Source organism: Octopus sinensis, linkage group LG12 (assembly GCF_006345805.1).
Source record: "Octopus sinensis linkage group LG12, ASM634580v1, whole genome shotgun sequence".
Taxonomy (NCBI): domain Eukaryota; kingdom Metazoa; phylum Mollusca; class Cephalopoda; order Octopoda; family Octopodidae; genus Octopus; species Octopus sinensis.
In genome coordinates, this window is record NC_043008.1 from 36,653,390 (window position 1) to 36,679,071 (window position 25,682).

General features: G+C 36.3%; 1 protein-coding gene across 1 annotated transcript in view; it reads left to right on the top strand.

Moving 5' to 3' along the window:
* Nucleotides 1-25,682, top strand: part of LOC115217989 (diphthine methyl ester synthase) — a 434,790-nt gene that overhangs the window by 28,743 nt on the left and 380,365 nt on the right. Inside the window, exons 5-6 of the mRNA XM_029787730.2 lie at nt 13,528-13,648; nt 16,456-16,495. Of these exons, the coding sequence (XP_029643590.1) occupies nt 13,528-13,648; nt 16,456-16,495 (161 nt within the window). The remainder of the gene's footprint in view (nt 1-13,527; nt 13,649-16,455; nt 16,496-25,682) is intronic.

Genomic DNA, 25,682 nt, shown 5'->3' on the forward strand with positions numbered 1-25,682 from the left:
TGGAAAATGATAGAGCAGAAGGTGCCAAACTTTGGTATCAAAACCTACCACTCACTGCGCCACGGAAGACGCTGCCAGCTGCCACCAATCAACAAAAAGGCTGGCCAGGCAGCAAAAACCCTGCGAGAATCAAGTCTGTTGGTTCGAGGAGCACAACTGTTCAACTCCATTCCGGTACATGTCAGAAATCTATCAGGATGCAGTGTGGAATCATTCAAATTGCAACTGGATAGATACTTAAGCACCATTAGAGATGAACCCCATCTCCCAGGATATACACAACGAGCACAAACTGACTCAAACTCGCTCCTACACATGTCAAATTTAAGCAGAGAATACAACCTGGCAACCACACCAGACTCTGAGGGTGGAGTCTTCGACTTGGCCTGAGCATGGACTCAAACCCAAATGAAATGAAATGAAATGAAATCATACACACACACACTTATACACAGTAAATCTGCATGTAACAACTGGTGGTATCTAATACTGGAGAAGACCTCATAATCTGGGCAAGCATGATGAAACAGATGTTGAAATGGGGTTGTGGGGAGTGACTGAGACCAAAATGGATGAGTTATATCTACATCTGGACCATCAGTTGCTCTCTCTCACTCACACTTTCACTATCTCCCTCACTCTCTCTCTCTCTCTCTTTCTCACTAGCAAATATGTACTTACCATTAATGTTTCCCTTCCATTACATCTGAGCATTACTGACTTTCTTCTATTTATCACTCTCACTCCCTCCTCTATTCACTTTATTTATCACATTACTCTGAATGAACAAATACATTGTAGAGAAGAGAGGACTCATTTGTGCTGCAGAGTACAAAGAAACCTCTCTAGTGCTGGTGCTATGATAAAATGCACCAAAACATTGTGTAAAGCGGCTGATGTTAACGAAGGCATTCAGTTATAGAAACCATAACTAGCATAGAATGCATGTGTGAGATGTGGTCCTCTGAATTGTCTAGGAGGGAAGCAAGTTCTTATTCAAAGAACTAAACTCAGCCTGTGGTGAATTGTCCAACCTATTCCGACATCAAAAATGGATGTAAAATCTTGGTGGTAGTGGCAGTGATAATGCTGAAAATGATGATATATATTCATGCAGAGAAATACAAATTAATTCACTGGCAAGACTTTATTGTCATCTCCTTCATTCTAAATGTATTCAACATGACATGCATCAAAGAGAAGATCCTTAAGGCTCAACTCAGATGAACAGGCTGTGTGACCATTATGGATGAGTCGATGCTACTGCAACACTATTCTGCAGAGAACTCTGAGAACTAATACCTGTACCCCTTCTTTGGGTGACTTCTATTGCTTGGAGAAGAAATACAGATTCATCACCAATTTTCTGGCACCTGATGATCTAGCACCTTCTTTAACCTGGATACATTAAAAGGAGGAAATTGAAATTCCTGTAATTCATTACTCAACCACTAGGTGGTGTTCTGTGTACTGTGTGTTTATCTGGATTATTTACGGAGAGTAGAAGTGATGGCATTAGATGTAAATAGCAATCCATATTTATTTAACCCTTTAGCATTCAGATTATACTGTCAAATGTAATGCTTATTTATTCACATTGTTTTGAATTCATCGTGCATTATCTTGTAGCTTTTGAGATTTCAATGATGTGATTGGTTATTTTCAGAATGATGTTGCCAGGTAGGTTTGAGAGGCCAGGTTTGGCCAGTTTTAACATAAAACAGGTGGAATATTTTGGGCCATATATGGCTGGCTTTAATTCTAAAGGGCTGATTTAAGTTTCTAGCAGTTCATGGTACTTTAGATACATGGGAGATTTATAATTAATAGGCTAGAGGTGTATTGACAAATTATTGTTATATGATTGCAGATAGTTTGGCAAATCGGTTATTCAAAGTTTTGGAACCAAGAATACCTGAAAATTTGATGTACCTGTATAAGGATGAAGACTGAAATGGTAGATGAAGCAAAAAGAGTCCAATCTGGTCTGTGACTCAGATGACAGCAAGATGTATGGTCTTTCAAAGATAATCTCTGGATGGAATACAGACTTGCGGTGAGCCTCTGTCAAAGGGATTGAGACCCCACCATATTTATAACTGCACTCATAGTAAATCATGGTTAGATGGAGATCCTTGATATTCAACCTGCTGAGAGCAGATGACATCTGATTGATCAACCTGTCTAAGGAAAATCTCAGGCCCAACCTGAAGTGGGCCAAACTCCAGCCATATGAACTGGAGACTATGGCTGTGGGTAGATATGATTGGTGCTACTGACATTCCAGAACAGCAAACAACTTTCAAGCTGAGCAGTGTATTCTGTGCCTCAAGGCATCAATCGAAGGAGAAGGGCTTTCTCTGTCCGGTTTGCGGATCCGTGGAGTGGGCTGCCAGACGGGATAGTGAAGATACCGACGACCGCTCGATTCAAAGTCTCTCTTGACCGGAAATGGCCTGGGCTCTTTGTATGACCATCCTCCCTGTGCATGGCTCTATGTCCCCCTGCATGGCCTTGCTTTTGCTTTTTGAGCCAATAAAAATTAAATTAAAAATTAAAATTAAATTAAAATTAAATAAAAAAAAATCTCTTGCCCCTATTAACAGTGTTCCATGTCTTATCTTCATATCTAACTTTGGTCTCAAAATTCATATTTGTATCTACCTTGATGAACCAATACATCATCTTCCTTTGTCTATGGAACATTCCCCTCATACATGCACAGACATTATTATTGTATCAGTTTCTTTGATATCTGTTCTTGTTCAGGTAGCAAGGTACCATAGTTGATTCCTTATCTATATTTGTTCTGAGGGCGCGTGGCTTAGTGGTTAGGGCATTCGGCTCATGATCGTAAGGTTGTGAGTTCGATTCCCGGCGACGCGTTGTGTCCTTGAGCAAGACACTTTATTTCACGTTGCTCCAGTCCACTCAGCTGGCAAAAATGAGTTGTACTTGTATTTCAAAGGGTCAGCCTTGTCACTCTCTGTGTCACGCTGATTATCCCCGAGAACTACGTTAAGGGTACACGTGTCTGTGGAATGCTCAGCCATTTGCACGTTAATTTCATGAGCAAGCTGTTCCGTTGATCGTATCAGCTGGGACCCTCGTCGTCGTAACCGGCGGAGTCTTTTAAGTCTTTAATTTGTTCTGAGGTAGAGGTAATTATTTTATCTTTAATTATAAGACAGAGGATGAAGGTTCAAATCTAACTGAAGTTAAATATTCTATATTGTATATGTGTAAAGTTTTTTTATTCTGTTCTTTTTTCTAAACACCTTTTGTATATATCATTTTGTTGTATATTTATCACTTTGTTGTATATATATTATTTGATTGTATGTATTTACTTTTGTTGTGTATATATATATCATTTTGTTATGTATATATGATTTTATTGTGTATATATATAAATATTATTTTGTTGTATATATATCTACTCACCAGAGCAGCAGCATGCAAACAATTGCATTTATCTTTTATTATTGTCAAAGTTAAATCAAAATTAAGTTCTTTAAAGATATGCATAAGTTTCAAGTTTACAGAACCAAATAAAATAATACAGATGCACGAATAGAGATACCTTCATCAACCAAGTTAGATGCACCCAGCAAACTTTTAAATGTTTCCCACTTTCTAAATTTTCAGCTTTGTCAAAATGAAACCAGTGTCTGTTGCACATTGGAGTTATTCTACTCCATGGCCGAGTCATGACTAATTTCACTGATTAACATTCCAAAGGTTAATTAGCTTTAATAATGATAATGAACAGCTTCATATGTTTAATACCCCATTGAGAATGATTTCATCATATTGATTCTGCTTGAGAACTATTTTAAGGGTATATGTCTGTGGAATATTCAGCCACTTACATGCTAATTCAATGAGCAGGTAGTTCACTTAGATACCTGGAATAGTTGAAACTTATGAGGATCCATTTTTATTCATATTAAGTTATTCTTCCTATTGCTCTCCTTCTCATCATTTAATGTCCACTGCTTTCATGGGTCAAAGGGAATTTTCTGAGGGATATTTTCTAGAGTCAGGTGCCTTTCTTGTCACCAATCCCCACCGTTTCCAAGCAAGGTAGTATTTCCCCCCTCATGGCCCAATAATAAGTTTTAAACAAAAGACTGGGAAAAAGCAACATTGTTTCTATGACATTGCTGCTCATTTGCAACCATCATGTGATGTCAAGATAAGGGTGCACATTTACATGTGTGTGTGTGGAGGTGCATGGCTTAGTGGTTAGGGTTTCACCATCATGATCATAAGATTGTGGTTTCGATTCCTGCACCGGGCGACGCGTTGTGTTCTTGAGCAAAACACTTCATTTCATGTTGCTCCAGTCCACTCAGCTGGCAAAAATGAGTAACGCTGCGATGGACTGGCATCCCATCTAGCTAGGGAACACATGCACCATAGAAACCAGGAAACCGGGCCCATGAGCCTGACTAGGCTTTAAAAGGGCGCATTTATATTTATATATATATATATATATATTACAATAAATGTAAGCAAACCAATGTTTGCCTTAAAAGCACTGAAATATGCATTGTGAGATACAAATAAGATAATAATTTATTTTCTAATCCACAAACACTGATAGAAAAGCAGAGACACGATAAGATATCCATATATATATATATATATACAGAGAGAGAGAGAGAGAGAGAGAGAGAGAGAGAGAGAGGGAGAGAGAGAGAGAGAGAGAGAGAGAGAGAGAGAGAGAGAGATTCAGATTGAGAGAGAGAGAGAGATTAAGATTGAAATATCTTGTCTTTGAATTAGCACACATAAGTGGTTTAGTATTTCACAGATTCATGTCCTCTTGAAATAATTCACAAACAGAACTAAAGGAACAGAGCGACCCTTTAACTTACATCTACTACCCATTCAATGGGCTTCCACACTGTTTGCATACATCTAATTTCACTCATTGCACTTAGGTCAACTCGAGACTATGTTATCTTCACTGTGTGTGGCTGAGCATTATCCTGATGGAAGAAAACCTTTCATCTTGAAACCAAAGATGGTTGTTGTTTTTATAGTGCTGACTTAAGGCCACTCAAGTGCCTATATAGTAGGTACTTGCCCAAGATGCCACACGTTTGGATTGAACCAAGAATGAAGTCATTGCAGATTGAACTTTTTATATAAAAATACGAACGTGGCCATTGCCAGCGCCGCCCCGACTGGCTTCTGTGCCGGTGGCACGTAAAAGGCACCATCCGTTTGTGGCCGTTTGCCAGCCTCGCCTGGCCTCCGTGCCAGTGGCATGTACAAAGCACCATCTGATCGTGGCTGTTTGCCAGCCTCGCCTGGCACCTGTGCCGGTGGCACGTAAAAAGCAACCGCTACACTCATGGAGTTGTTGGCGTTAAGAAGGGCATCCAGCTGTAGAAACATTGCCAGATCAGACTGGAGCCTGGTGCAGCCTCCTGGCTTCCCAGACCCCAGTTGCACCGTCCAACCCATGCCAGCATGGAAAGCGGACGCTAAACGATGATGATGATGTTAATGATCTGTGTCATTCATTGGGAATGTTGTTTCCTTATCCTTGTGTTTTCATTCTGGTCACAGGATAATGCAGATGTTTTGTGAGTTCTACCAAAATGTTAAAGATAACACTCAATCCCTGCAGTGTATTTTCTTTAGCATTAAATGTACTGCTTTTGTTGTATCTCAGGAGTGTCAGCATGTTATTAATAAACAAATGATTAATTAGTCAAATGTCAAGAAATAGGCTAATAATCCTTCCTATTACTGGTACAAGATCTGAAATTTCTGGGAAGGGAACTAGTCAATTACATGGACCCCAGTATGCAACTGGCACTTATGTTATTGACCCTAAAAGGATGAAAGGCAAAGTTGACCTCAGCAGAATTTGAACTCTGACTGTAAAGAGGGACAAAATACCACTAAGAATTTTGTCTAGCATGCTAACAGATTGGTTAATAATAATAAAAACAAAACAAATAAAACAAGAGAAATATAACCAGTACATGTGTTTATCATTGGTATAATGACCCTCCCAAAATCAGTTTCAACACATGATTTCTTATTAATAATCTTGCAAGTCAAACAGAAAAATGAAATATTGAATATTAATCAATTGAAATTTATCCACTCCTCTCCTCAAATATGTTTGTGTTCAATTTGCTATTTGTTCTGCATGTAACAAGCATCCCTGAGGTGTATTTTACATACGGATTTATTTTTTCATACTCAGAGTTGTCTGAGTATGGGACAAAATAACTTGTGGTATTTATTCTTCCTCACTGAGGTCAGCTTTGCCTTTCATCCTTTGAGACACAATACAATAAAATACCAATCACAGGGTTTTGATTTGGCATAAGTGTTAGAGCATCAAATACCTTGTACCTTTTGGTATTGATCATATATATATATATATATATATATATATAAATAACTAAAAATAACTAAAAATTAGGGTTTCTGAGAGACACCACCATGCCAAAATAGCAGTCAAATCCCTGACTCTAAGAACCACCATAAATGTTCATATCGCACCATGAGATAAGACCAAGGGACAAAATAGACTAGCAAAAAATTATTACCTTTCTATGGTATTTATTCCCATGCTGACCACTTGATAATACCGATATTTAAAATATTGATATTATCCTTATTTGTAAATATATATATATATTTATTTATATATATATATATTTATTTATATATATATATATTTATTTATAAATAATGCATTTTTTAATAAAATTTTTCTCTAAATTTTGATAAAGATTTTCTAATTTAAAATATACTCTCCTTCTATCATTTGGTTTGGGTTTAAAATTTTAAAGTGGACTAAACCTTTCATATTCCAGTAAACAGGTGACACCTTACTTGGGTGAAGACCTTTAGCCTGGGATGCCAGTGTTTCTCCTTTCCCTACCCACTATCTTTGGCACTTAACATTTTTATAGAGAACCCATTTCTTGTCATCAGTCACTATTCAGTCCAAAAATGGTTAATAATTGAGGCATGACAGCAAAGAGGAGCATACATTCACTCTCTGTGCGCAACTAGACTCAGAATGTTTGTGAGGAACCCATTGGCCCAATTTGTTGAATTTTCTGTTGGCACACAGATGTCGATGAATGGTTGAATGACCAAATCCAAGCTTCTCTGTTAGTTCTTCAACAGTTACAATGGGATTTTGTTCCACCAGGGTTTGCAGGACATCCTTGTTGAGCTCTACAGATCTTCCAGGATGAGGCTCATCTTCTGGGTTGTAGTTTCCAGCTTGGAATTTCTGGAACCACTGTTGATACTGGCTTACACTTATTGCTCAAATCCCATATACTGCATTAATATTCCTCACACTTTCTGTTGCATTGTTGCCTTTATTGAACTCATAAGGCAATATATGCCGAATACACTCCTTTGTCATTTAGATTATAGCTTTGAAAAATAATTGTTAAAATCAAACTCCACTCTTCAAAACATGCATTAAGAATAATGTATGCGTATATGTTTGTGTGTCTGTTTTTGTACCCTCAACATCGCTTGACAACCGATGGTGGTGTGTTTGCATCTCTGTAACTTAGTGGTTTGGCAAAAAAGACCAATAGAATAAGTACAAGGCTTACAAAGAATAAGTTCTGGGGTCGATTTGATCGACTAATGGTGGTGCTCCAGCGTGGCTGCAGTCAAATGATTGAAACAAGTAAAAGAGTAGAGTATAGCAATGTATGTGAATATAACTGAAGATGCAGTTGGGCACCATGTATTGAGTTCTCTTTTGTTTCCATTTGTTTACAATCACACACATGTCAAACATACACATGTCAAACACACACATGTCAAACACACACACACATACACACACACACACACACACACATACTTGCTGGAAGCTGAAGCTTCAATATATACAGTAACAACTTAATGATATCCTGCACTAATGACATTTAAAATCTTTCTCTCTCTCATATATATATATATATATATATATATATATATATATTATATATATATATATATATATATATATATATATGTGTGTGTGTGTCTATACATGTGTATATGAAAATAAAGCCTTAATAGTTAATTTATATAATCATCATTATCATTTAATGTCTGTTTCACATGCTGATCTGGGTAAGATAGATCTGAGGAGATTGTCTTGTTTCATGGTTCCAATGGCTGGGTACCTTTCCCTCATATCAACCACTTTACAGAAAGTACAAATTGCTCTTTTTGTTTTTGTGGCACAAGTTTTTGTGTGTTAGTGTATCAAGGCAATTACCACACTAGGACAGTTACTCATCTTGGTTAATTACCCACTTTCCAATATATCTAGAAGTTCTAAATCATTATCTGTTGTCTTCAGGTGTAATTGTTCTTGGTGGGGGAGGGTTATTGTACATGGGGTGGAGTAAATGTTCTAGACTCGTAGGTTAGACTTAATACATAGCCTGGCTTGAAACCACCACCAACAACTCCTCCTCCTCCTCCTCCTGGCCTTTAATGGAGTTCAGCTTATTATGAATCTTTTCCTCCCTTCCTTTCACTATTTTTGGAGGCCCTGATGAGGCAGCTATTCACCACCCAAAATCTCAACACTCATTCACGAAAATTCTCTATATCTTTCTAGCCACACACACACAATGCATACATACATATACATATGCACATATATATATATGCATTAAGCAAATTCCTATTAGAAATAAATATTTGTTTTAAGCACAAAACAGCAAATAATATATCAAAGAGACATTTTGAGTGTGTGTGGATATATTTGAGGCTTAAATCTATATAGGTGCAGGAGTGGCTATGTGGTAAGTAGCTTGCTTACCAACCACATGGTTCCGGGTTCATTCATGGCACCTTGGGCAAATGTCTTCTACTATAGCCTCGAGCTGACCAAAGCCTTGTGAATGGATTTGGTAGACGGAAACTGAAAGAAGCCCATCGTATATATGTGTATATATATATATATATATATATATGATGATGATGATGATGATGATGTATGTGTGTGTATATGTTTGTGTGTCTGTGTTTGTCTCCCCCAACATCGCTTGACAACCGATGGTGGTGTGTTTGCATCTCTGTAACTTAGTGGTTTGGCAAAAGAGACCGATAGAATAAGTACTAGGCTTACAAAGAATAAGTCCTGGGGTTGATTTGCTCGACTTATGGTGGTGCTCCAGCGTGGCTGCAGTGAAATGACTGAAACAAGTAAAAGAGTAAAAGAGTAGAGTATAGCAATGTGAATATAACTGAAGATGCAGTTGGGCACCATGTATTGAGTTCTCTTTTGTTTCCATTTGTTTACAATCACACACACGTCAAACACACACACACTTGCTGGAAGCTGAATCTTCAATATATACAGTAACAACTTAATGATATCCTGCACTAATGACATTTAAAATCTCTCTCTCTCACATACATATAGTCTTTTACTCTTTTACTTGTTTCAGTCATTTGACTGCGGCCATGCTGGAGCACCGCCTTTAGTCGAGCAAATCGACCCCGGGACGTATTCTTTGTAAGCCCAGTACTTATTCTCTCGGTCTGTTTTGCCGAACCGCTAAGTGACGGGGACGTAAACACACCAGCATTGGTTGTCAAGCAATGCTAGGAGGACAAACATATATACACACACACACACGTATATATATATATATATATATATATATATATATATACGACAGGCTTCTTTCAGTTTCCGTCCACCAAATCCACTCACAAGGCATTGGTCGGCCCAGGGCTATAGTAGAAGACACTTGCCCAAGATGCCACGCAGTGGGACTGAACCCAGAACCATGTGGTTGGTAAGCAAGCTACTTACAACACAGCCACTCCTGCGCCTATATATATTATATATATATATGTATGTATATATATATGTTTGTACACGTGTATATGAAAATAAAGCCTTAATAGTTAATTGCACAAAATAAGTGTTGAACATTTAATATTGATTACTTTGAAAGTTAAATGAATTCAGTGCACTTTAATTATGTGCATGTGAGTGGTTGTTCCTTCAGTTAGTGATTTGGTTACTTTTGCATGTTAACTTGTTGATGTTTGTGTGCACACACTGCTTCACCTTCTCTCAGCTGCTCTTTTCTCCGAAAACTTTTCAATTAATTCATATTTTCAATTAATTCACATAGTTCATCTAGCTAATGAAAATAGGTGCAAATATGGCTGTGAGGTTAAGAAAATTGCTTCACAACCATATGATTTTGGGTTCAGTCCCACAGCACAGCACTACCTTGGGCAAGTGTCTTCTACCATCACCTCAGGCCAACCAATACCTTGTCAGTGAATTTGAAAGGTGTAAATTTTATGTAAGCCCATATGTCTGTCTGTCTCTCTCTCTCATATATATATATATATATATATATATATATATATATAATAAATTAATAAATAAAATATATGCATACATACATATATGTACGTACCTACATCTACATGTATATATACATACATACATATATATATATGAGTACATGACACCACAAATAGACGTAGAACTCAACGAGAAACGAAAACATAAAAACAAACATGGAAACGGACTTTTTTTTAACAACGAAAAAACAGAGTACAAGACAAACAATACAAAGAATATTCCCCTTCATCAGCTGTCCCTGGTTCGACTCCATGCATGTTTCGAAGGTAAGGACAGAACACGACCTGTCAAACCAGTCCTTCCTGCAAAAGAATTAAATAAAATTCCTTTGCAGAGGGGTAAAAACAAGGGAAGAAAAAAATGTGACAAAAACAGGACGTAAAAGCAATACAAATAAAAATACAAATAAAGATATGAATACAAATACAAAAAAATACAGTACACATAAAGAATAAAAACAGGATAAGGAAACCAACATTGAGGGCCTTTTTTTAAGCCTAGACGATGGAAAAATTCAGAGCGCAAGAAATAAGTTGTGTTGACCTGTAGAAGGCTGCAGGCGAAAGGAAGCTGGTTGACTCGGCAGTGAGAGAGATGAGGAGGAGTGAGAGAGATGAGGAGGAGTGAGAGAGAGAGATAGAGAGGAAAGGAAACCAGAAAGGGTGAAAAATAAGAAGGAGAGAGACAGGCAAAGAGGAAGACAGACAGGAAGGTAGGAAAGGTCAAGCAAGGGGTTACAGAGTTTCACGTCATAATTATATATAAAAACTTACTTGGAGAAAAGAAAAGAAACGAAACGACGCGATATATATGTATATATATGTATATATATATATATATATGAAAAAACAAGTAAAAAATAGAAAATGCTAAAATAATTTTATAGTGAACATTTCAGTACCGGTTTCGGTCATACGTACATATATATATATATATATGTCATCGTCCAACCCATGCTAGCATCGAGAACAGACGTTAAAAGATGATGATGATGATGATGATGTGTATATATATATATATATATGTATATATATATATCTATTATTATTATCTGTCACAGTCTGTCTTCCATTCTGGGTGCATTGTATGCCAATGTCTGTTTCTATGTCTGGATGTGGAGGTGCATGGCTTAGTGGTTAGGGCGTTGGACTCATGATCATAAGATTGTGGTTTTGATTCCTGGACCGGTTGATGCATTGTGTTCTTGAGCGAAACACTTCATTTCATGTTGCTCCAGCTAACTCCGTTGGTAAAATTGAATGATCCCGCGACAGACCAGCATCCTGTCCAAGTGGGGAATATATATACCATGAAACCTAGAGACCAACTATACAGGTTGGTGTGACTCAAGAAGGTAACTTTACCACTTACCAATGGCTGGATGTCCTTCCTAATGCCTACCACATTACAGAATGTACTGGCTACTTTTTCATGGAACCAGTATTAGTGAGGTTGCCCTGCAGATGACAAAGCTATGATCTCCTTCTACTGAGTGGGGCTGTAGTGGAAAAGGAGGTGGAGCTGTGTTAGAAGAGAAATGGTTGAAGTATCAGAGAAGGGGCCAGAATAGAAAGGGTTTCTTGCTTTAGAGAAGCTTCATGGCTATTCACATTGTACTTGAGTGGGCGAGTGCAACCAGGGTGGAGATAGAAAGGGAAAGTAGTTGTAATGATATGTCAGGGTGGACTCTGAAGGTGTAAGAAGGTAGATGGAGGTGAGTGGGGGACTGAAGAACAAGACTGAAGTGTATAGGTGTGTGAGAGAGGGTTTGAGTGGAGATGTAATGTAGAACAAGGGTTAGGAGTGGTTATATATATATATATATATATCTATTCAAAACCAAGAGGAGAATGGAGATTTATTAACATCCAAAAGTTTTTTATTCAGCCTCTATCTGTTGTGTTTTTTTGTCTTAACATCACATGATGGTTGTAAATGAGTGTTACTGTCGTACAAGCAGTGTTGTTCATTTTATATCTTTCATGAAGGTGTATCTGGTCATGGGGAAATATTATCTTGCTTGAAAACAGGTGAGGTTTGGTGACAAGAAGGGCATCCAGCTGTAGAAAATCTGCTTTAAACAAGTTCCATCTGAGCCATACAAGAATGGATAAGTGGAGGCTGAAACAATGAAAATGATGATGATGATAATTGTTAACATGTATAAGATATATTATGATTCTTATGTTTGATGAAATGTGTACATTACCAAAATAGATGGATGGAAGCATCAAGCCAAGTCTGGCTTCAGGAGGCTCGTGGAACATCCATAATGATTTTCTGGCCTATGAGCAAGATGGTTTGTGTTTTCCTGGAACTCAATAATATCTCATATGAGTAATTGAACTTAGTACCTGTTTACAGCTATGTGGTCTGAGCCAAACAGAATTACTGACACAGCGCTATCATCTTGCCTATGACAGGATAAAAACTGTTGACTTCTGGGATGGATTTCCACTGTCTTGTTCATTTGGCCGTTGTCACTGTCAACTACTAAGATATAATGGAGCTATTCAAATTTTCATAGTCAGGAAAGAAATAATTTGAATTTAATGATTAATTTTCAGTTGAAATAATTATTGGATTTGTAAGTTTGATTTGTCACTTTTTCTCACATGTGATGAATTTTGAACTGGTTTGGCCATCAGAATATTTATTGAATGCGTATTGACACTATGATCGTTATGATTTTTAAGTTAGTGACTTATGGCAGGGTCATCTTGCTAAGAAAAATACATGTACTGATGGCAGTTCTTTATTTTGTGCTATTTAAACAGTAAAATATAAAGAAGACCATAACCAGTGTGTGTATTTTCATTGATCTGGAACATAAGGACAAACAAAAAAGAAGTATGTCTGTAACCAGTGTATGAATATTCTTGGCAAGATGACCCTCCCACTGGTCTATAAACCAAAAGCTATAATGATGATTGATTTGCAGCTTTCTCATTCCCAGTTTATTATGAAATTTACGCCCAAGATAAATTCATTTCTAAATATTCTTTTGTTTGATTGTATTTCAATTTTTTGAATTCAAAATTTTTCCACGTGTGATGAATTTTTGAACTGGTTTGGCCATTGGAATTGCTATCGAATATTTAAATATTGTCCTGTGTGTTTTGTTTCAGCTCTACAAGTTTGGAGAGACTGTATCAATCTGTTTTTGGACTGATACATGGCAACCGGATAGTTTTTATGACAAAATAGCGTCTAACCGAGAGAAAGGGATGCATACTCTGTGTCTTTTGGGTAGGTCAACCATTTTATTTCTTTGTCTAGTTTCAGGGAAAACTTGCATCGATAACAGAAAAAATGCCATCATTTTAAATTGGAGTTTGGAAAAAAAAGAATTCCTGAAATATGCGGTAAACGGTTTTACATAATATTGTAGTAGTAGTAGTAGTAATAGCAGTAGTTGTTGTTGTTGTTGTTGTTGTTGTAGTAGTAGTAGTAGTAGTCTTAGTAGTTTCTCTAGTTATTTTTTTGTTGCATTGTGACAAGCCCTGTAGTGTAAGTGGTAAATCTAGCAACAAACCAAGCTGGCGACCCAGGTTCAATTCCTGCTTACCACTCTTTGTTCTTTACCTTCATTTCACTTCACTTTACTTAGAATGCTCCTGGCTCTTAGAAAAACGTCATCAATGCCCTCAAATCCCCTTTTCCTGTCTTTCCTTAAAGTCAACAGAGCTGATCATCCAATGTTAACATGACTTTAGTCAAGGAAAATCACACAATTGACTCTGCATTTCACTAGTGCATGATACCAATAAACCACCAAAATCACCTGTTTTTCTCTTCTAGCTGCATTACAAGTAGTAACAGTAGTAGTTGTTGTTGTTGTAGTGGTGATAGTAGTAGTAGTAGTAGTGCATGGAAATAAATTATGTAATCTTTTACTTGTAGCTACAGAAATGAAAAGAAACAGAAGCTTAGTCTTCACTGATGAGAGTGTGTGACTTCAATGACTTGTAGCACACTTGTACATTTTGTTTGTTGTTTTAGGTAAAAAGCACCCTCTACACTCATGGTAAAAAGCACCCACTACACTCATGGTAAAAAGCACCCACTACACTCATGGTAAAAAGCACCCACTACACTCATGGTAAAAAGCATCCACTACACTCATGGTAAAAAGCACCCACTACACTCATGGTAAAAAGCACCCACTACACTCATGGTAAAAAGCACCCACTACACTCATGGTAAAAAGCACCCACTACACTCATGGTAAAAAGCACCCACTACACTCATGGTAAAAAGCACCCTCTACACTCATGGTAAAAAGCACCCACTACACTCACAGAGTGGTTGGTGTTAGGAAGGGCATCCAGCCATAGAAACATTGCCAGATCAGACTGGGCCTGGTGCAGCCTTCTAGCTTCCCAGAAACCAGTTGCACCGTCCAACCCATGCCAGCATGGAAAGTGGACACTAAACGATGATGATTTTTTGTGGGTCGAGAGGAGACAAAGATGTTTTCCATTTTAGGAATAGTAGTAGTGGTGGTAATTATGTTAATACCATTCATGGAGGTGTGTGGCTTAGTGGTTAGGGTGTTGGACTCATGATCGTAAGATTGTGGTTTCGATTCCTGGACTGGGCGACACATTGTGTTCTTGAGCAAAGCACTTCATTTCATGATGCTCTTGGCCACTCAGCTGGCAAGAATGATTAATCCTGCAATGGACTGGCATCCTGTCCAGGTGGGGAATTTTTATGCCATAGAAACCAGGAAACCAGCCCTTATGAGTCGGTGGGACTCAAGATGGTAACCTTACCTATCTTTGGTGGGTGAGTGGAATTGGTAGAGCGCTGGACAAAATACAATATGGTATTTCGTTTGCTCCTGTAATGTAAATAATAAACATAATGCTACTCATTTCCTCCCACCATTACCCACCATTCTCTAAGGCTTTACAGAAAAAAGGTAAAAAGGTGATTGGGAGTGGTCATGATTGATATCTTTTTCCTCAAACGAAATTGTAAAGGAATATTCTCAACATGACACCGTTACAATGTTCACTATACTTAGTTCCACTACCCTTTGTACACTATTGTAATCAATCCACCCAGTTTAACTACCCTCAGTACATTATTTTTATGTTTATTACACCCCATTTCACTACCCACAACACATTCTAATGTTTAATCCACCCTGTTTCCCTACCCACAATACAATATTGTAATCAATCCATCCTATATCACTATCTTCAATATACTATTTTTATGTTCAGTCCACCCTGTTTCACTACCCTCAATACAATACTGGAATCTATCCACCTTAACTCACTACCTTCAGTACATTATTCCAGTGTACAATCCACCCTGTTTCACTTCTCCGAGTACACCACCATTCTCTTACAATCTTCAATACACCCTGTTTTGCTACCCACACTACAACACTTTATCGTAATGTTTTGTGCACCCTGTTTTATTACCTACACTATAGCACATTATTTTAATGTTCAATCCACCCTGTTTCACTACCCACAATACATTATTGTAATGTTCTTCTCTCCACCCTGTTTTAATACCTACACATAGTCACGTTATCATTGTACTCCCTTCTCACTATTTCACTCTACTCTTTACAACTTTATTGCAATTATAAGTTCACCCTATTTTATCTCCCACTCTATCTTCCTCAGTTATAATGTTCAATCCACCCTGTTTCACTACCCACAGAATATTATTCTAATGTTCTGCTCACCCTGTTTTATTATCCACACTTATATAATTCTCTTACCATCTTCAATACACCCTATTCAACTACCCGCTCTATAACATTCTATTGTAACAGATAGTGCACCCTCTTTTATTCCCCACACAAAATCACTCCTCTATCCGCACTATATCACTCTACTGTAATGTCTAGTTCACCCTAGTTTAACTATCCATGTTATGCCACCTATTTTTATATATCTATAGTGAATTAGAGACCCAAATAAATTTAGTTTTATATCCAGATTATAAACCAGGTTTGGAATCTCTTGGATGATGTGGATTAGAAATATTTCTTAATTTCCTTGTTTTTTTTCGACTTGTCTGTTTTTCAGATATCAAAATTAAAGAACAAAGTATTGAAAATCTTATGCGGTAAGTAAATTTTTTCCATTGTTAATACAGGTTGCATTGTGAAAATGGAACAAACTGCTGGACAAGTTGAGCTGTATCATTGTCCCTGTTCTTGTCTGAAATTTGTTGTGGTACCATTTGCTAAAAAAAAAAAAAATCTCCCAAATAGGCGCAAGAGTGGCTGTGTGGTAAGTAGCTTGCTTACCAACCACATGGTTCCGGGTTCAGTCCCACTGTGTGGCATCTTGGGCAAGTTTCTTCTGCTATAGCCCCGGGCCGACCTATGCCTTGTGAGTGGATTTGGTAGATGGAAACTGAAAGAAGCCTGTCATATATATGTATATATATATATATATATATATATATATATATATATGTATGTGTGTGTATATGTTTGTGTGTCTGTGTTTGTCCCCCCAACATTGCTTGACAATCGATGCTAGTGTGTTTACGTCCCTGTCACTTAGCGGTTCGGCAAAAGAGACTGATAGAATAAGTACTGGGCTTACAAAGAATAAGTCCCGGGGTCGATTTGCTCGACTAAAGGCGGTGCTCCAGCATGGCCACAGTCAAATGACTGAAACAAGTAAAAGAGTAAAAGAGTATAGTTGTCACAAGATTGTCATTGCAATATTGTCCCAAAATTTTCACTGTCATCTCATAATTCTTATTTTTGTCACAAAGTTGTCATAAAAAAAATCATGAAGTTAATTAATGTCACAAATTTATCACAAAAAAAAAAAAAAAAACATGCTACAAATTGTTGCAAGTCTTAACCCAAAATTTGACACCTGTCAAAAAGTTGTTACAAATTTACTCAGTTCTTTAATTGACACACCAGTAATTGCTAAATTGTTATGAATTGTGAAACAAATTTCAGAAACAGAGAAAGATGGATTTTATGTAATGGCGAGTAAATATGTAGACGGGAAATTTGTTCAGCTGAATTTTATGTAGTGGTCAGTTGTGATAATATATGACAATAAATTATATGTTAATTCATATCTATAAATTGTATTTCTATTTGATAATAGCCACTATAAAAGTTGAATGATTTCTCTATCATGTGTAGAGAGTGAGGGAAGGAGAGAGAGAAATAGTTAACATAAGAGGTACAGGAAGAGTGTCTTAAAATTCTGTGAAAAATACACAATTTTTAAATGTAATTCTGCAGAGATAGGTTTTCAGTGGAGTAGATTGCAATTCTGCTGATAAAATTTAGGAAATATATAGCAGATTTATTGCAAATACACAAACGAGAATTTTATTTAGTTTTATTTCATTTTGAGGTAATAAATATTTTTCTTTTGAAAATTAGATTTTTTTCATCATTTTATATGAGAACCATAAAATTTGATGTAAGTTAAATTATAATTATTGTAAGTTAAATTATAATTACTGTATTGTAATTATGATTATTGTATACTTTTACCATGTTGGTATAAGTATATAATAAATATAATTTTAGTATACTTCCAAAGTTACACATCATATGATGGGCAACACTCATTTTATACATGTCCATGACAAAATTCAAATTTGTCAATTATTGTCATTGTTTTGACAATTGTTGCTGTCATGTAAAATTCTTGTTTTCATTTGAAAATTGTAAATAGAGTGAAAAACTGATGTAAAGGTGAATTTACATTTAATAATTCTATGTAAATGTGAATTATAGCAATTTGTCACAATTGTGGCATTGGTGACAAATGCAAATAGTTTTTGCTTAAAAATAAACTGTAAAAAGAAATGTACATAAAGTTATAGTTTGTTATCTCAATTATCATAATTCTCTTTCTACCATTTTGACGATTTTATAAATTCATTATTTGATATAATTTGAGGTTTATTAATTGGGTAAATTTAGTGTAAATTTCCAGCAGCTAACATTGTGATTATTACTTACTATTTAACAATTGGCAGTTTTACCGATGGAGACAGAATACCACAATTATAAAATTATTACAACTATCACAATCTTTTTTTTTTTATCATTCAACTATGGTAGTAGTTGAATAATATTCTTAAGTTTGCAATTTACTCGCATGCAGCATCTCCAGAGCTTTGTCACTAACTCAGTTCATAACCAAATTAAAAACTGTTAACATTTTTGAAGAGGGCTGGTCCCTAGCTACATTTTGGCATAAAAAAATTGAGATTTGGTCCAGTAGAAAAAAGTTGACTTCAAAATTTGTAGCAACGTTATAGGAGAGTAAATAATGCCACTGAACAAGTTTAGATCTATATAACTTTTTTTTATTTTAAAAGCAAAATATATTTATCTTAGCTTCAATGATAGAAGAAAGCATGAAGAATTTCATAGTTTTGATCCCATGCAACAAAAATTTGTATTAAAAAGGTTGAGAGGTAAAATATCATAAAAAATATATAAGTAAGGCATAAAATTGGATTTAAGTATAATTAACTTCTTTATTTTAAAAACAAACTATATTTTAATTAAGCTTAAATGATAGAGCTCAATTTGAGCAATTTCATGGTATCAATCTCATGCAATGAAGTTTTAAAAGAAAAAAATGTTATGAGTGTTTCTCAAATTTGAGGGTGATAATATAATTCTATACTTTTTCATGAATGTAGTTCTATAAGGGACTTTTAATATATGTTACCTGCGTCATTAAGGTAAGGAGAAAATATCAACGACACAACTAATTTGTAATTAGTTTAATTACGTCATCTGTATTAATTATTGCAACTATATCATAAAAATGAAAAAAATTGAAATATTTAGAAATTTTGGCAATAGCCTGGCCATTTTGGCAATCTTTCATTTTAACTCAAAGGTGTGTGCGTGCAGCTCAGCTGTTACCTTATGGCGTTTGGTAAATTCCGTAAAAAAATTTTATTTTTTTTTGTGAGTGGAAATGTACATTTTGATTGAAGTCAGTATAAAGTGAAAGAGAGAGGACATGTGTATGTGTTAATGGGGTGTGTGAGACAGAAAGTGTGTGTGGTGTGTGTATGTGGGAGAGAGTGTGTGACAGCGTACATTTTTTAATTTATTTTTTCTCGCATCTTTTTCAGTGAATGTGTGAGTGATTGACTGAGAGAGAGAAAGAAAGAGAGGGAGAAAAGGAGAGAGAAAGAGAGAGAGAGAAGGTGTGTGTTGCTGTGTGTGTGTGTGAAAGAGAGAGAGAGAAAGAGAGAGAAAGTGATAGTGTAAATTTTACTGAATTTTATTGTATGAACTTACTCTTTAGTATTTCAAGATATTTTTATGTAATTTTGGTAAATATATCTGTCAAGATGAGATGTCAGTGTTATTTTCATTTTGGGTAATTTAGATAAGAGTTTATTCACCGAACCCTGTATGTATATATATATATATAATATATATATATATATATATATATATAATATATATATATATATATGTATATTTATTTATATATATATATATATATATATATATATATATATATTATATATATATATATTATATATAATATATATATATGTGTGTGTGTGTGTGTGTATATGTGTGTGTATGTGTATACATATATGTACACATATACATACACACATATATATATATATGCACGTGTACACACACATATGCACACATCTATTTCTATCTATAAACAGGGATGTCTAGATACATACATACATACATACATGCATATAAATGCATGTATATAGCTGTGTGTGTGTGTCTTTGTGTCTGGTGTTGGCCTCTTTACCTCCTAGTATTTTAGCGGGGTGGCTTAAGAGACCAATAAAATAAGTACCAGCGTTATAAGAATAATAATGGGGTCGATTCATTTGGTTGAAACCCTTCAAGGTGGTGCGCCAGCCCCTGACTGTAAGTCCAATGACAAATAAATAAAAACAGGGACAACATTTTGTACTAGTAATTGTTTTTTGTAACAAAACCAAATTCACTGAAATGTAAAGTTTATGAAAGATTTATTTATTTCAGAGTAGGTCGTCATCGTCATCATCATCATCATCATCATCATCACCATCATCATCATCATCATCATCATCATCATCATCATTGGGTCAACTAGAGCTATGAATATTTGTCCTAGCATAACTCTTTTTCACTCAACATGCACCATATATTTTATATTATCTTTTAAAAAAAGAATATTGTTATTACGTTTATATATTCGTTGTGCAAGATTTTTTATGTAAAGTTGTGTGTTGAAACAGACATTGTTGTATTTTGGAATGGTCATTTTGCCAGTTTAGCCAATAAAAACAAATTTTGTTCTGCGATTTAATATTGTAATTGTTTTTAACAAACTATTGTTTTCGTGACGTTAGTGCCAAATAGTGTAGCAGCCATACTTGGTTTTCAGATTCACGGCACTGGTTTTTTTCTCTTGCTCAGTACCAAAACAAATAGTGGTGTATGGAAACAAAATCCAATTTCGCTGCTAGCTTGAAATAAAGTTTACAGAACAAGGGGAATAACTCTCAATTTAAGGGGAATAACTCGGTCATAACTATAAAGATAGAGTAAAATTTAAGAAATCAGCTGTGAACTGAAAAAACAAAATCCTCAAAAGCGATTAAAAAAAAAAAGCAGTTTAATTAAATTCGCAATGCAGTATAATTTCGTGTGTTGTGGAAACAAAGAGTCCCTTAATATATGATGTAGGTTCCTACTGGAAACACCAGTTTCTACATGCAAAGAAGTCCTACTGGCAAAAAATAAAAATAAAAAGTCTAAAGCAAAAACCATATCATAATAACTTATAAACTTGCTTTTAACAGGAAACAAAACAAAAAAAACAAAAAACTGGTGAGTGACTCACACATGAGGCAGAGTTTGAATAGAAAAAAAAAACAAACAAATTTTGTACCGAGATTTAATACTAAATTGGATGTATAATTTATACACAAGTAAATATAGCATTTTTTAGTGTTTAGTTACGAGGAAGCCTCTCCTGTTTTCTTTCAACCAGGAAAAGGCAAAGAGGAAAGCCTTGGGGTCCCCATTTTAGTTCTTAGGTGGGTTATTGATATTTCAGTTAGACTGATTTTGACTGTTTTTATCCAAATTAAAACCATTTTTTGATTGAAGATTTTGAGGAAATCAATTATCTACACACAAACATTACAATGATTACAATAGTTATTTGCTGAAGGCTTTATCGCTCATTACCAGTAATTAGTTATGAATGTATGTTAGTTAAGAATTAGCAACATTTTCTTGTGTGAAGAGAGGTGAGAATTAAGAACGGGCCGTTCCAGTGGTTGGAGAAATACATTGCGGATGAAGTAATTCTTTTTACCTTGAGGTTGAACAGCAACCAAGAATCCTATGTTGTGTTCATTTGTACTCTTAGAAACTTCTCTCAACCTCTGCACTGACTGTCTGATGCTTCTATATTTATGACCATTTTTTTTTGGCAGGAAACTCATGGAAAATTCTATCGATCATAGAGTTGCAACTGAAGTACTCATCATCATCATCATCATCGTTTAACGTCTGCTTTCCATGCTAGCATGGGTGGACGATTTTGACTGAGGGCTGGTGAACCAGATGGCTGCACCAAGCTCCAATCTTGATCTGGCAGAGTTTCTACAGCTGGATGCCCTTCCTAACGCCAACCACTCTGAGAGTGTAGTGGGTGCTTTTTACATGCCACCGGCATGGGGGCCAGTCAGGTGGTACTGGCAACGATCTCGCTCGAATCTTTTTACACAGGCCACCGGCACAGGTGCCAGTAAGGTGATGCTGATAACGATCACACTCGAATGGTGCCTTTTACATGCCACCGGCATGGTAGCAAGTTAGCCGCTCTGGCAAAGATCTCACTCGGATGGTGCTCTTGGCACCCTACTAGCATGGGCACAAGTGCCAGTCAGGCAACGCTGGTAATGATCACACTCGAATGGTGCCTTTTATGTGCCACTGGCACAGTAGCCGGTTAGCTGCTCTGTCAATGATCAGACACATGGTGCTCTTTGCACCCCGCTAGCACGGATGCCAGTTATCAAATTTGATTTTAATGTTGATTTCACTTGCCTCAACAGGTCTTCGCAAGCAAAATCCAGGGCAAGTCGTCTGATATGCTGAGGCCTATTTCTTGTCACTGAGCTAAAGCGGTTTCAAATCTAAGCCTGCTACAAAATATTACCAATCTGCAGACTTGGTTACATGGTTTGTAACTGAGTAGCCTCTGCAAAAGACACCCAAATGCCAGTTGGTAGTGTTAAACCAAGTTATACATTAAGTCTACCACCCAAGCAGGCCATGGTAGGATTTGAACTTGGAACTCAAAGAGCCAGTATAGATACTATGAGTCATCCACCCTGACGTTTTTATAGTCCTGCCTCTTCACTTTTCTAGATTGGTACTTGTTTATTGACCCTGAAAAGACGGAGGGCAAATTTGACCTTGGAGAATACTTGACCACATATTGTCCTAATTTTATTCTAGTGCATGTCAACATCAGTTACTGATAAAAGAAAAAAAAAAGATAAAAACTTAAGATTTGTGTATCTTTTATGGATTAATTATTTGATAAGCAAGCAAAAATGTATATATCATTAATCATACTTTTGATGTCATTTAGATTATTTATTACTACCAGTGGGAAAATGCTGCTCATGTTCATATTCCTTAAAGTAGGTGTGTGTGGTTTATAAACGTTGCTATAACTTCATTGCCTTACACTGCAATTAATCAAAACACACACACCTATCTATATATATGCATATCTGTTGCTATCCATCTATATATGTACATTTTTATATAGGAATTAGACTGCTGTGTATATACATCACCGTGATCACTGTGACTGACCAGGCCATCAGACGTTGCTACACATCACTGGTCACAATGCGCTTTGCATTGTTTTAGCCTTCAAATGACGCCACCCTGCTGGCTAAGCGAGCAGGCCAACAGAAGAAAGAGTGAGAGAAAGTTGTGGTGAAAGAGTACAGCAGGGATCACCACCACACCCTGCTGGAGCCTCGTGGAGCTTTAGGTGTTTTCGCTCAATAAACACTCACAACATCCGGTCTGGGAATCGAAACCGCGATCCTATGGCTACGAGTCCACTGCCCTAACCACTGGGCCATTGCACCTCCACGAGTATATAGATAAACCTACATATATATAGACATACAAACATAACAAATTTAAGTATTATCCTGTAATTCAAGTATTACCCCGCAGAAATAAACAGACAATCTGTTCATATACACAACAAATGCAGCAGCTACAAAGAAATGGAACCACTAATTTGCATACCATAAATGGTTAATTAATATTGGTTTCACATTTTAGTAGAAGGTCAGTAATTTTGGGGAAGTGGATAAGTGGGTTGCATTAATCCAGTACATAACTGGTACTTATTTTATCGACCTTCAAAGGATGAAAGGCAGAGTTGACCTTTGTGGAATTTGAACTCAGAATGCAAAGACAGAAGAAATGCTGGTAAGCATTTTAGCCCAGCATGGTAATGATTCTGCCTGCTCGTTGCTTTAACCCTTTCATTACTGTATTTATTTTGAGATGCTCTGTGTTTCTTTCAATTACTTTAAATATAACAAAGAATTTAGTAAAATGACTTAGTTACCATTCAGCTAGTGTTAGGAACATAAATTTGATGGAAGATTTTAATTGAAAACTTATGAAAACAAGACATTTGTAATACAGAGCCAGAGGCGGTTTCAGCCAGGTTGGTATCAAAAGGGTTAAGCATGTGTTTGCAATATAAATTAACCTAAAATTTTGAAGGAAGGTTTTTAACTTAGATCACTTTAACCCTTTCGTTACTGTATTTCTGTTGAGATGCTCTGTGTTTCTTTCAATTCAATTTAAATATAACAAAGAATTTAGTAAAATGACTTAGTTACCATTCAGCTAGTGTTAGGAACATAAATTGTGACTATGGTTTGATGGAAGATTTTAATTGAAAAGTTATGAAAACAAGACATTTGTACTCAGAGCCAGAGGCACTTTCAGCCAGGTTGGTAATGAAAGGGTTAAGAATTGTTTCTCTATTATATATCTTAATCCTTTTGTTACCATATTTCTGTTGAGATGCTGTGTTTCTTTCAATTACTTTAAATATAACAAAAAATTTAGTAAAATATCTTAGTTACCATTCAGCTAGTGTTAGGAATATAAATTGTGACTAAGGTTTGGTGGAAGATTTTAATTGAAAACTTATGAAAACAAGATATTTGTACTCAGAGACAGAGCTGGTTTCAGGCGGGCTGTTAACGAAAGGGTTAATGATTTATTTAATATCAGTGGCTTGCCAACAAAAGCAAAAAGTCCACACAGTTTCAAGGTATGAATATATGTAAATCTACATTGCAGAGATACAAACATGGCAAAATAGTCCTACTGGACATACTCTCTATGCTTCCATATCTGTGATGGAACTTTTAGAATATCGGACTAGATGTCTTGTCATATTTGTTCTGACTCTTTATGTTTCGGAGTCAAATCCTGCTATGGTCTGGTTGGGTGGTAGCTGTAACCAGTCTTTCAGTGATCCAGTTCAGCACCATCACCACCAGGCACCTTGAGTGCTTTAAGTGGGAGCCCACTGTGTTGCAGGCATTCGAGTCAGATCTTTGGTTCAAAGATATTTTTGTACCCAATTCCTACCAGACATGGAGTCACTGCAAAGGGTCATGCATCACAGCCTTTCCTCTTCACACACACACACACACACACACACACACACACAATTCTCCTTTTCGAAGACATTAACACTTCATTATCAACATCAACATCAGCATTTAACGTCTGTTTTCCATGTTGGTAAGGGTTTCTTTTTGGTATTATTTAAGCACTCTTTAAGGCAGCAAGCTGGCAGAATCATTACCCATGCTGGACAAAATGCTTAATGGCATATTCTCTAACTTTATATTCTAAGTTCAAATTCTACGTAGGTCTACTTTACTTTTCCTCCTTTTAAAAAGCATGTAAAAAGCACCACCTGAACGTGTTCATTGCTAGGCCTGCCTTACTATCTCCGGTGCTGGTAGCACATCAAAAGTACCAACTGATCATGACCGATGCCAGTACCCACTGACTGGCTCTTGTGCCGGTGACACATAACAAGTACTATCCAAAAGTGATCGTTGCTAGGCTCACGTTAATGGCTCCTGTGCTGGTGGCACGTGAAAAGCACCCACTACACTCTCAGTGTGGTTGGCGTTAGTTAGGGCATCCAGCTGTAGAAACTCTGCCAGACCAAATTGGAGCCTGGTG